We start from the raw sequence: 12,718 nt of genomic DNA, 5'->3' as shown, positions 1-12,718 counted from the left end.
TTCCACCAAAATGATCCTTTTCTCCTAACACAGTCTAATTCTACAACGTATTGCTTTGTCTCTTTCTATTTGGATGTAGTTGAGATTTAGCCAAAGCCTGATAACCGCTCTTGCATGAAAATCAAATGATACATGGTTATAATGTGTTCAGTTTAAGTTGTACTTGTGTCTACTGTAGGTGGTGAAGATCCTTGAAAAGCATGATCCTCTGCGCAGCAGTTCCACCCTTCCCTCCCTGAGTGTCATCAACCTCAGCACTGGCTCTAGCGGCGGCCCTCGTTTTGGCCCCATCCCCGGAGATGAGGCGAGTGCAGTGCAGAACTACGTGGAACACATGCTGTTCCTGCTGATGGAGGAGGAGAGCGGTCAGGCCGGCGCTATGGGCCCCATCCTGGAGTTTGTGGTGATGGAGAACGTGATGGAACGACTCTTTGTGTGGAGCCTCCGCAGGGAGTTCACAGACGACATGAAGCTGGAGCAGCTGAAGATGTACGAGATGCTGGTGGGGCAGGCGCACCAGCCGCTGCTGCATCACAAACCCATCCTGAGGCCGCTCATGATGCTGCTGTCGTCCTGCTCGGGCACGGCAGCGCCTGCCGTTGAAGCTGAGCTGGTGCTGCTGCTCAACCAGCTGTGCTGCGTTCTGGCAAAGGACCCTTCAATTCTGGAGCTGTTTTTCCACACCAGCGAGGATCAGGGAGCCACCAACTTCCTCATCTTCTCCCTCCTCATCCCATTCATACACAGGGAGGGCACAGTGGGCCAGCAGGCCAGAGATGCTCTGCTGCTCATTATGTCGTTGTCTGCTGAGAACGAGCGAGTGGCCAAACACGTCGCAGAGAACACCTACTTCTGCCCGGTCAGTCCAGAATGATGAATTACTTTCCCTTCTGTCTTTTTCTTGCTCTCAGCTCTCATTTGCTCTTAGGTGGTTTTTAGTGTCTCCCCAGACTCAGTCCCTCTTTTTTTAAATATAAAACTAACCCTTTTTTGTAAAAGGAATTATTCCATCCTCGTCAGTCAGTGGCACCACTATTATTCCTTGACCCTGGGTGTCATAGTCAGGCCAAAATATGCAGATGAATTCATGGACCCACTCAAAACAAGGTTAAAACATCTCTGGCAATGAATGTTACAAATGTCTGGCATTCATAAGATTATAGCACAGTTGTGAGCTAATCCCATGTAAATAATGCCATTTACCCGCAGCTGTAGACGGCGCAATGAAAAGTGGCTTTTGATGCACTGCCAGTTGAATAACAAGAGTCTATATTTAATTGGTTCCACTGGCAGGCAACAAGGATAATCCTATAGAGGATGTATACATCAATGCAACACTAATGATGTGCTCATTTTACCGCTTAATTAGACTCAGGTGATATAGGCTCTACTGTTGCTTGAAATTCCACCTTATGATGACCTGCTTCACTAAGGAAAGACAGAAATCATACTGGCCATTTGTAATGTGGAGAGTGTGCTGACATTAATGCATTAATTAGTGACCTTATTACCATATCATGGTTAATATTGCAGGAGTGTTATAGGCAGTAAAACACTTTGCTGCTCAAATATTTATAACGTTCTTGGAGCTGACCTTTCGGAGGCATAAATCCTTACGTATGCTGCTTTACTGTGTGAGGAGGAGCAGGCTGCTGCAGTGCCGTGCTGACATCAGTATCACATTATCACAACATGGAGAAGAAGAAATGATTTACAGTAGTATGTTTCTCTGTAGTGAGTAGTAAAACACTGTTATAAATCTGTCATGTGAAGCTAAAGGTAAAACTGACAGCAGAGAACCTGCACATGTATCATTTATGACAAACTGCCTCATTAATCTGTAATGAAGCCCATAATATTCTCTCTATAATCACTTTACCTCAGATTATTCTTCATTAGACGACATGTATCAGATGATATTTATTGTTTGCAGCACAGTCTGCTTTTTCTACAATAGTGTAGCTTTATTGTGGAGATGAACCGATGAATGGTACTATAGATAAATGAAAATGAAAGAGATCTTCTTTGACAAACCGTGACATAGTGGATAGATAGAATAGGCTCTGCAATTACTGGTTAATCAATAAAACAGATAATTAAAACTAACAGTCTACAGCCAGAAAAAAGAAACAGGTCATCACTACTATTTGACTGGCTGTGTACTGATAGACCAATAGTTGAAACTGACTAATAGACAATAATAATCCCACATTCAGAATCAGGTTTTTGCCAAGTGTGTTTCACATATGAGGAATTTGCTTTGGTATTTTGGTGCATAACAATAAACATAGAACATAAGATAAAAAAAAAAAAAAGAACAAAAGAAGAAAAAATATAAAGAAAGATAAAACAAAAGCGAGTACTGCAAGTCAGGTGTCTCAAATATAAATAGACTTTTTTCAATGAAATATTTAAATAGAAATAAAATAAAATAAAACAAATATATACAATGTGCAATAGGAATAGGAGCTTAGGAGCGTGTGAGCTTCTATGAGTAATGTAACACTGTTTAATACCGACACCTCTCTCACCTCAGGTGCTGGCCACAGGGCTGAGCGGCTTGTACTCATCTCTCCCCACCAAGCTGGAGGTTCCCAATGAGGAGTGGCACTGCCTCCACAAAGAGGACTGGCTCCAGTTGCCGTCCCTCGTCCAGTTTCTCAATTCCCTGGAATTCTGCAACGCGGTTATTCAGGTGAGCATGTGTGACAACGCTGCACACACAAGGCCCTGCCACATGAGAAATGTATTCACACAAGGTTAATAGGTGCAGCCTTCTGCTTGACAGCATTCCTGACTGACATGCGCCTTAATACTAACTGTTCCCAGGTGGCCCACCCTGATATCAGAGACCAGCTGGTTAGTTACATCTACAACGGATTCCTCGTGCCTGTCCTAGCACCAGCTCTTCACAAGGTTGGCACTCTTCTTCGTTTTCCTCGTCACCTCCATGTAATGCCTCATTTGGACAAATATACAGTATATTCACAGTAAAAATACACACTCTGGATATGGGCTCTGATTGGAATTAAAGGAATAGTTTGACATTCTTAAAAAAAATAAGCCTAGTTAAACAAATTGGATATAGCATCGGTGAACTTCATACGTGCTACAGTAGTTAGCCAATCTCACAGTTTCCCTCTATTCGCAGTGTTTGTGCTTGGCTGAGATAGTCACCTCCTGTTTGTAGCTTCATATAGCAATCTTCTAATCTAACTCTAGGGCAAAATGTCCAACTATTCATCTAAAATCACTAATCAGAACATGCAACATTAAAATCACCGAACTGCCCAATGAGAAATAAATTCTCTCTAAAGCTTGAAGTTTAATTCCTAAAAAAAGTACTTTTTAATTTTTCCATTTGCTGTTATCAGTGCAGAGCTGAAGAATTTGACAATACAGGTTAATACAGAATGTTAAACAGTGAAGTCAAACATGTCAACATCTGGAGATATACTGTAGACATGTTGGTAGATTTTTCTGTGGCATGATGGTTTTATTTGTTCTGGAAGATGACCCCACATACACAAACACTCACACTCACAGCTCACTAATGGTTCCTTATCTCTGTGTAGCTGACCCTAGAGGAGGTGATGACCACCACAGCATACCTTGACCTCTTCCTGAGAAGTGTTTCTGAGCCGGCCCTGCTGCAGACGTTCCTCTCCTTCATCCTCCTCCACCGCCACGAGAGTGTCCACATCTTAGACACTCTGGTCAGCCGCATCAACACCCCCTTTCAGGTAACATTACAGGACAAAAGACTTATGCTTTCTCTTAAGAACGCACACACACACATTGCACTCAACTACAGCATGACTCATGTTTGATAACTTCAGAGCAGGTTTCTTAGACTTTAAAATTACCCCAGAGACTCTGGGACTCGTGGTAAAACTTAAATGTCAGTATGAAGCTGGGAGATCGTTGCTATGGTAATGCTCAGTTGCAGTGACTTACCCTGTTAGCAAACTCAACTGATATCAGCATTTTAAAACAGTCCAATACGTGGGGACGTCTTGTTCAAATATTTTGGTAGAACTGAGCCATTAACATGAATAAATAATGTGCTCTTTACATTGCTGTGGCTCAGGGAGTTCCCTCCAGTGCAGCGCTGACACGCCTCCAACACAGTGAAAAATAATAAACATGTTTGCTTTTCACATTTATGACATTATGCCACTGAGTTAACATGCAAATATTCCACATTTCAGCTTTTTTATTTTTTCTGTTTGAATTCACCTTTGATGTTTAATTTCCTCTTCTTGGGTTGTCGTGCTCTTGTTTTCCAGCTTCATCTTTTGAGATGTCAGTTTTTAGCGGTGGCGTGCCTTTTATTATATAAAGAATATCCTATCATTTTAACCTGTGTATTTTCCCCAAAAAATGCTCAATATTGAATGCTCTTGACTTTCTCTAGGGAAAAATTCTGTGGATGGTGTCTGTCAGTTGCTCTGTTGGTTCACTAGTTTGATTCAGACTGAACTATTTCAGCAACCTTCATGGCCCCCAGAGGATGAGTCTTAATGACTTTGTTTTCTTCTGACTTTTCCTCTAGCTAAAAAACACATTCCTATCAGCTCTTGTTTATGTTTACTGCTACGTAGCACATGTGAGCGTGCTAATCAAATACCTCCAAACTAATAACATTCCCACCAGCTGTAGGCTATTTTAGTGTTTGGGTCTGATAAGCTAATGTTGGCCTGCTAAATGCACATTTTACCTGGTAAACATCAGCATATTAGCATACTGGCATTAGCATTTGGCTAGTACAGCCTCACAGAGACACTAGCATGGCTGTAGACTTGTAGTCATGTTAATCTCCTCTCTGCTGTCACATTTAGTCACTTCTTAGTTATTTGCTGTTCTTTTTCCAGCTTTGTGTGTTAGTTTTTAGAGGTGGTGTGCAATCGACTCCTGACAACTTAGGAAAATGCAGAAGAATATATAAGTTCAAACTAGCATGTTTATGTTCCTGTCAGCATATGTGACTGTAACACGGAGGAAACAATCTCACTTGTATAAAATGTGACTACAACTGATCATTTCTTTTCATTACTTTTCAATTAATTAATCATTTAGTCTATAAAGAATGATATATTCCCATTTATTTCTTTTGTCCAGCCAGCAGTCTGTATACAGTATATTATATTTAGTCTGCAGTAATTTAAAATATCAAAAGCAGCAGAGCTTTTGCTGTTACTTTTGCTTGACAATTATTTTCTGCACTAGTATGTAAAAAGCCACTTGAAACAGCTTCCTCTGTCATCTTTACTTGTTGTAATATGTTTCATCTTTCCGTTCAACACTCCAGCTGGGCACTGTGTCGCTGGCACTCTTCCGCACTCTCATTGGCTTATACTGTGAAGATGTGATGCTGCAGCTCATACTGAGGTGAGTGGCTCACACACCTTATCCCAGCTATAAAGCTTGGTACACCTAATTGTTTTATGATATGATGAGATTTTACCCACTACCTCCCACCATGCAGACTTTTTTTTTACCATCTGTCTGCTCACTACCCCCCGCCTCCTCTCCCTCCTACGACCACCCGTTGGTTTTCCTAACAGGATTCATTCCTATCTGCCTCCCCAGGTACCTGATCCCCTGTAATCACATGATGTTGAGTCAGAGACGTGTGGTGAGGGAGAGGGACTGCTACTCGGTGTCAGCGGCCAAGATCCTGGCATTAACACCGTCCTGCTGCTCCCCTGATCACAGCCCCCCGCCCCTCCGACAGCTAGACTCCATCCTCTTTTCTAAGGGTGCAGAGACTGCCAATAACACCGACACCACAGGTAAGAGGGATAGGACATTACAGGAAGATTTTGAGTGAGTTATTACAGCTTTCCCTAGCTTTCTGACTTTATTGCGATGCTGCTGTTTTTCCAAATCTCAGCAATTTTTGAATTGAGTTTGATGATATTTTTACAGACAGAAATGTCTCTAAGACATAAGACAAGATGTAATAAACAAGAATTTTCCTTCTAGGAGTGAATGGTAAAGCTAATTATTACCCACATTCAAAGGCTCCCCAACTGGAGCCTGGAAGTTTCAATAACGCCCTTTGAGAAGCCTGAATACTTTTCAAATTTTTTGTTCTCCATGTGTTATAGATTAGTCAAAATGAATTAATAATTTTCAGCCATATTTGTAATCAGCTTTTATGGATGTTTTTGCTGCTTTCAAATCAGCTGAAAGGTGAATTCATTCAGCAGAGTTTCCTATTCATAATACTATTTCAGTGAGTGAATGTTAGAAGCTCAGTAATAGTGGTGTGCAGTCAAAACAAACAGCGCAAACAGCATAAGAGTCATTCAGTGTGGCAGTTATAAGAGCTAAACAAAATAATTATAATAAAAAGTGTAATTTCTTATCTATTCTATGACATTTCCAAAATCTGTTGAAATATATGGTTTTGAGCATAGCGCTCTGCAAGGTGTTGCTCTGCATATAACTGGGACATAAACATATAACAGGAATGATGATGTGTATTTTATCAGATAGAGATCTCCTGCTGTTTTGCTGTATTACATCACTTTGCCCCCCGTAGTTACATGTCAAACTCATTAGTTCTGCTCTGTGTGAGCGCGGCAATCAGGCGCTGCACGCCAGCTTTTATCAACATTTCTTATCTGTTTTTCCCAGGGGAAAAAGAGAGCTTCCCAGAAGAGGCTGATGACAACTCCTGCACCATTGGGTCAGAAATCTACCTTGACGTCAGTTACCTTCATTACCTCGGTGATGCCCACCTGAGCATCAGGAGCTGCATGCAGGCCTGCCGGGTTTGGTCAGCCCCATATGACGGCGAGGACCCCCCTCCTGAGAAATACCAGCCCGGCGTCCTTGAGGAGGCCGGGCTCAAGAGTCGACAAACCCAGATAGTACTCAAGAGAGTTCCCCAGCCGCTGGCGCCACGGCCACGACCGTGCCCACAGCCGAACACACAGCCGAACACACAGCCGAACACACAGCCGCCCTCTGTCAACCAGCTGGAGCTGGAGTGGGATGATAGTTATGATGCGTGCCCGGTGCAGACTGCAGAGATTCTAGTGGAGAGTAAACCTCCTCACCTGCCTCCTGCTGAGCCCCCACAGCACATCCAGGAGATGAGAAAAACAGCCATCATGCTGGTTAAAGGCTCATACATTGAGGAAAATGAGTTCCAGGATGATGTCATGGTGTATGATCTTGTCGCCAAGAAAGACACTCGTGATGCCGAGCGCGGTAAGCACAAACCCAACAGGTCAGAATCAGAAGAAGCCCAAGCAGGCTCAGCAGAAGTTCCCCCCTTAAAAAATGGACTAAGTATAACACTTCCACCTGCTGTGATGGCGGATAACGGCAATAATAGCGTGGACACAAAAGCAAAAGTCCAAACAGATTGTAATTCAAACCTCCAAAACACGACTGCTGCTGCTGAGTTGGGTGACGACCTTTTAGCTCAGTATGAGGAGCTCATTCGTACGTTGGACACACAAGCAGATGGAAAACCGGTTAAAGCTGATGCAGAACTGAAGAAGCCTGTCGCACCTGTGTTGGAGGAGGGTGAAGAGGAGGAGATAGATTTCACCGCCTTCTCCGCTGAAACACCAGAGCCAGAGAAACTGCAATCACCGTTCGGGACCAAGTTTCGTAGCGGAAGTATGAGTAGAAGCCCATCAGTGCCTTTTACAGGTAAGTTAAGGGAAAGTTGAACCTTGCATTTTGGAAAGCACACTTAAAAGATTGTTTATGATTACTCTGTCTGCAGGTCCATTTGTCAGTGTGCTGCTGTCTCGACTGGAGAACATGCTCTCTAACTCACTTTATGTCAACCTGTTGTTGACGGGCATCCTGGCTCAGCTGGCGGCCTACCCTCAGCCTCTCCTGCGCTCTTTCCTCCTTAACACCAACTTGGTTTTTCAGCCGACTGTTCGCTCCCTGTACCAGGTAAGAAAAACACGTCCTGTGTATGCGTGTGTGGGCAGGAGTGTGCCTTTCATTTATTTGCCTTCCCCTGAGGCTTGTATATGATCAAGTAAACAAAAAGAAGAAAAAGAGAGCAAAAGATCTGGGTTTTACAGCATCACTGAAAGATGTTGAAACATGCAGCTTGCTTTTCAGAAGTGAGATTGAAAATAGGAATACAAAGAAGTGTTTGAAATCTAAGCGCTCAGTAGTAAGATCAAGTGAAGACGGCTTTCTCTCCTCTCTGTTTTTTCATGTGTAACTGAACAAGAGATCCGTGATTAAGACAATCAGACAATGAGGCTGCAGCACTTAGATTTCAAGGTTGTTCTCATTAGTTTAGCTTTAATTACATTAGTGTAAATACTGCAGACGTGAATGTAGTCCTCAGGTTCTTTTCTATACTTCTTGCTCAGGTACTAGCCACCGTGAAGAACCAGATAGAAGAGCTGGCCGCCACCAGAAAGGACTTTCCAGAGATGATCACTACCGCCCAGCATTGGCTGCTGGCCAGAGAGACGTCGTTCATGGCAGCAGGTGACGATACACCCACATTCCCCTTTCTGCGCCAGCTATGGTTAAGAGTCTGTAATCACACATGTACAGTATTGTATCTGTACAGCCCCTGGAAATGTGGTTTCAAAGTATTTCTCCATAACAAATTCTTCATTACCTGATGTGAAACAATCAAAGCTGAACTTTGGAAAAACCAACTTACCTTGATTCAAGGGTGTTTTTACCTTTGGCATCTAGAACCCTGGTTCTCATGGTAAGAAGCTGATCGAGGAAGAAGGTTTTCAGGCCCTGAATGGCTGATGCATGAAAAACTGAGCATTTAAAAACATCCTCAGTTAATGTTACAATATTCACTCTGTTATTCCAGAACATATAGTGCCGACATTTAAGTCCGCCACTTTCTGCTGCATTTGCTTTCTTTTGTTTTTTACTTAGATTCTATACAAATGTAATTAAACACTAGATATAAAATAAATAATAATTTTTATTATTATTACAGCTGAGTTGGTTGAAGATGAGAATATATATTCTGGAATATTTCTCTGAATACCTGATGATTAGAAAACAAACGCTGCACTGTTGTCAAGCTCTTCAATCCCACTTAATTTACCAAAAATGGCTCCAAACAATATCAGCATTCATTATTGGTTTGTGATTTGGATCCTGTTTTTGAACTACAATTTGATTTTGTTAAGTCATGTGTCTTTGCAGTTGAGCAACAATTTCAGCTAAGCCCCAGAGTTTTAGGCCTGTTTGTGAACTACATTCCCTCTGGTTTCAGTCGTACAAGCTACAAAAACCGTTGCTGGATGTATGTTTGTGGAAGGATGAGAAGAGACTTAGACGGAAATTTTAAAACAATTTTTTTTGTTTTCTTACTGGTTCACTTAGCATTTTGTCACTGTAACTTATTAATTCCTCATGTTCTCAGACAAAAACAGCAGCAGTGCCTCCACCCACGGCGAGGCGGGGAGGATGTTGAAGAATTCTCCGCCACCAAAACCCAAAGCCATCTCTTTGGATCGGACAGAAGTCTTTGCTACCGTCCTGTTCACAGAGTTCCTCAAAGAACTGGCTGCAATTGCACAAGAGCACTCCATCTTATCTTACATTCCTATGGAAGAGTAACAGTGTCCCAGTATGCCTCTGTGATGAGTCCAACGGAACAGATTTTTAAAAAAAAGACTCTTTTATGGTGGTTTTCTAGTTTTTTTTTGTTGTTGTTTTTTTCAGGCACTACTTGATAAAGAAACCTCTTAGATTCAGTGATTTATACAACTATTTTAAAAAAAAATGGTAGAGTATTTATTTTCTGTGCAAAGATAATCACTTTCATGTGCTTTTGAATTTCATCTTTCTAGTTGTGTAAAGTGTTGAGCAGCTGAGGAGGAGGTCCAAACTTTGAGCTGGAAAATCTTGACCTGTTTTGGAGAAGCCTGCACCAGCTGATAATGTTCATTAAGGTGAGCTCCAGGTCCACCAACCAAAGACTGTAGAGAGAGGATCTTCACAAAAACCAGCATCTTTTTTTTCCAATCAATCATCAGCCCTTCTCTGAACTGCCCTTGTTCTGAATGTCTTCTACAATCACAGTCGTATGTCTGCTGCTCAGTGTGGTTTTGTCACCTCTCTGGAGCGTTGCTGCCTCTCTGTCATAGGATTACACACCTCTGAATTAGCAGCATGACGATGTTAATTTGATTGTCTCTGTTGTAGCCAACTGGCGCCATCACAGAAACACATCCTTACTTTGTTCTCTGTTACACGACTTCATCTTTTAGTAAAACAGGATGGTCACTTTTGTCTGTGGTGGTGTTTCCACAGTCGTTGCGTTAGATGTACATTTGTTTTGGTGTTTTGTTTTTTTTTTCAGTTGATTCATCATGATGGTACCTCAGGAGTCTTTTAATGCACCTTCGGTTCTCTCAGTTCTTAAAAAGCCTTTGGGTGAAGCGGCTTACCCATGATGCACTAGTCTCTCACATTAATGGGCTCCACCTTCTCCACACCACAGCACCAAAACCGAGATTGTTCTTGCGATATTTAATTTGCCTTACTTTAGCGATGCTTTATAATGTATATATTGTAAGAAAACACTATGCAAATCAAGGATATTGTAGGCATAATTAAGTTTGGGATATTTTCAAAATGGGATGGGGTATTTAAGATTTTTGAAAGTTTCTATTGCCATATTTTTTTTCAACAAGGCTTCTTAGTTATGGTTTAAAATCACTTTCTTCTATGTAGGGATTGTGTAGGGTGTTGTTTCTAGCTGTGATGAGTCTGATATATCACTGTTGGGAGAGTCTTAGTTTTGCATCTGTTGAAAACCATCTCAGACCAGAACGGTTACCGAGGGGAACCTCTTGCAAATTGCCTTTAAGTCCATGTGGTTATTAAAATGGGACAAATACAAGAGATATATTTTGTTACAAAGCCTGCCTCTATTAAATGATTGATCATTGATGATTACATTTTTTATTGACAGAAATGGTTTTTAATTAGTGCCTAAATTATGATTTTAGTTCACATTATTGCCTGATTTCAAATGGATTTACAGAGGACTAATGCAATATTTTATAGTGAAATGATTTTACTTGAAGCTGTCTATTGACAAAGTGTAAATGAAAGGCCTTAGGGACTGAAGATGTGCACCATACAGTGTATTGTTTTGATATGATTTGCTTTTGACTGACAAAACTCAGTTTCTAGAAGCAAAAGAAATGAATCACCGTCCCTGTCCATCCACAACTCAATGTAACAATGCAGATAATATAATGTGGACATTTAAAGAAAAAAAAATTAAATAATCAATTTCTTAAGAGAATTTGTTGCATGTCCTTTAGTAAATGCTATAATCTAGATAGAAAAATATGACACAGATGATTATTGAAGAACTGATTATTCAGAATTCATTCTCGTAATTTTCTTTCAGATTCAGACCGAGATTATTGATTGCTTTGAATAGATTTAACAAAATGTAACACAAACAAATAGCAGAAAAAAGTATCAGTAGTTTTGTGATTTACACTGAGTTGATCAATGTCATCATCTCATGAATTCATCTTATTTGATCAAGAATTATTTTAAAGTTTAGTTTTAAATCTGAATTGTGTCATTTTGTTCCTATTTAAACCCATTCAGTTTCCTCTTGATGCTATGCAGGCAGTGAATTATGCAGTAGGATCTTTCTATGATAACTATTTGTTTTTTTTGTTTTTTTACTAAAATGGCTTGAAAGCGTATATTTCTACCAGTCAAAGCCATTTTCAGAACTGTTGAACAAGTCTTTCTCTGTGGTAAATGAATGTTGCAGAGCACTTTATCAGCCTTTGAGTATGGTGTCAGTCTGCACCGCTGACACCTGCCCTTCAACCAGCACAGGTTCAGTCTGTGTAACACACTCAGCACAGCATAACAATCACTGTTTTAGCAGCATTGTCGCATGAAAGCGGGTATTATAGCTAAGGTTATAGACCAGTTTCTGTCTCTGTAGGTTCCAAAGATTAATCCTCATTGATACTGTTTGGCCTCAGTTTTGTGTCAGCGGTTACGCTCGGGTTGCTGTTTGTTGCTGATGTCTGACATGCAAAGGCATGCCTCTTTCAATAAAGACAACTTCTGGTAAATGAAACTGAATGCACTTAATGTGTTGACTTTTCCCACCTCTCTTTAAACTAAAAAAAAATGCAACGTTTTCAAAGCAAAAACCCAGCTGCTTTGCCTGACAGGTTTCACCTGACACCATCAATATATTCTTTCCTTTGTGCCAAAGGGGGGTTGTGGCTGTTTGTTCTGTAGACATTGATGTCCTCATTTAATTCACACTTCCTTTACGAACAGCCCATCCCTCAGAGAGATTTTGTTCAAAACTAGGTCTTGTTCTCGCAGGAGCTTACCTCCTCCATTTACATGCAGTGACTGACATACTGCAGAGAGGAAGTGAACCTTTTGAGAACTCATGCACAAGATAAGCATCTTTTTGTAAAGTAAACTGCACCGTCTCACACCTGTGCATGCAAACAAGTTATTACATGGGTCAGAAAAACGGCATGAAGCTAAATATTGGCCGCTGGAAGCTGTCATCTCCTATATATAGACTTCAGCTTGGGTCAAATGTACCAACCAGGAACCACAACCAGCTCCCAGTTTCGGTCACATCAACAACTGTAGATACAGAAATCAAAGCTTGAGAGTGAGAGTTGTGCACTACAGCAGATGTCTTTGACAAGGTCTCCAAAAACTTGTAAAATCG

At 41.1% G+C, this 12,718-nt stretch overlaps 1 protein-coding gene across 2 annotated transcripts in view; it reads left to right on the top strand.

Annotated features, from left to right (window-relative positions):
* Positions 1–12,081, top strand: part of fam160a1 (family with sequence similarity 160 member A1) — a 30,138-nt gene extending 18,057 nt beyond the window's left edge. Inside the window, exons 4-13 of one of the 2 annotated variants that reach the window (XM_022738266.1) lie at positions 179–859; positions 2,537–2,695; positions 2,830–2,916; positions 3,576–3,743; positions 5,312–5,391; positions 5,593–5,795; positions 6,646–7,674; positions 7,751–7,929; positions 8,364–8,484; positions 9,825–12,081. In XM_022738266.1, the coding sequence (XP_022593987.1) occupies positions 179–859; positions 2,537–2,695; positions 2,830–2,916; positions 3,576–3,743; positions 5,312–5,391; positions 5,593–5,795; positions 6,646–7,674; positions 7,751–7,929; positions 8,364–8,484; positions 9,825–9,832 (2,715 nt within the window). In that variant the 3' untranslated portion in view covers positions 9,833–12,081. Of the gene's footprint in view, positions 1–178; positions 860–2,536; positions 2,696–2,829; positions 2,917–3,575; positions 3,744–5,311; positions 5,392–5,592; positions 5,796–6,645; positions 7,675–7,750; positions 7,930–8,363; positions 8,485–9,394; positions 9,637–9,824 lie in introns of those variants that run through there. The other variant, XM_022738265.1, reaches the window with a different exon arrangement.
* The last annotated feature ends 637 nt before the right edge of the window (positions 12,082–12,718 follow it).

The sequence above is a fragment of the Seriola dumerili genome, unplaced genomic scaffold, assembly GCF_002260705.1.
Source record: "Seriola dumerili isolate Sdu_G_001 unplaced genomic scaffold, Sdu_1.0 BDQW01000035.1, whole genome shotgun sequence".
Lineage (NCBI taxonomy): Eukaryota > Metazoa > Chordata > Actinopteri > Carangiformes > Carangidae > Seriola > Seriola dumerili.
The sequence above is the reverse complement of the archived record's forward strand: the minus strand, read 5'-3'. Positions and strand labels throughout refer to the sequence as shown.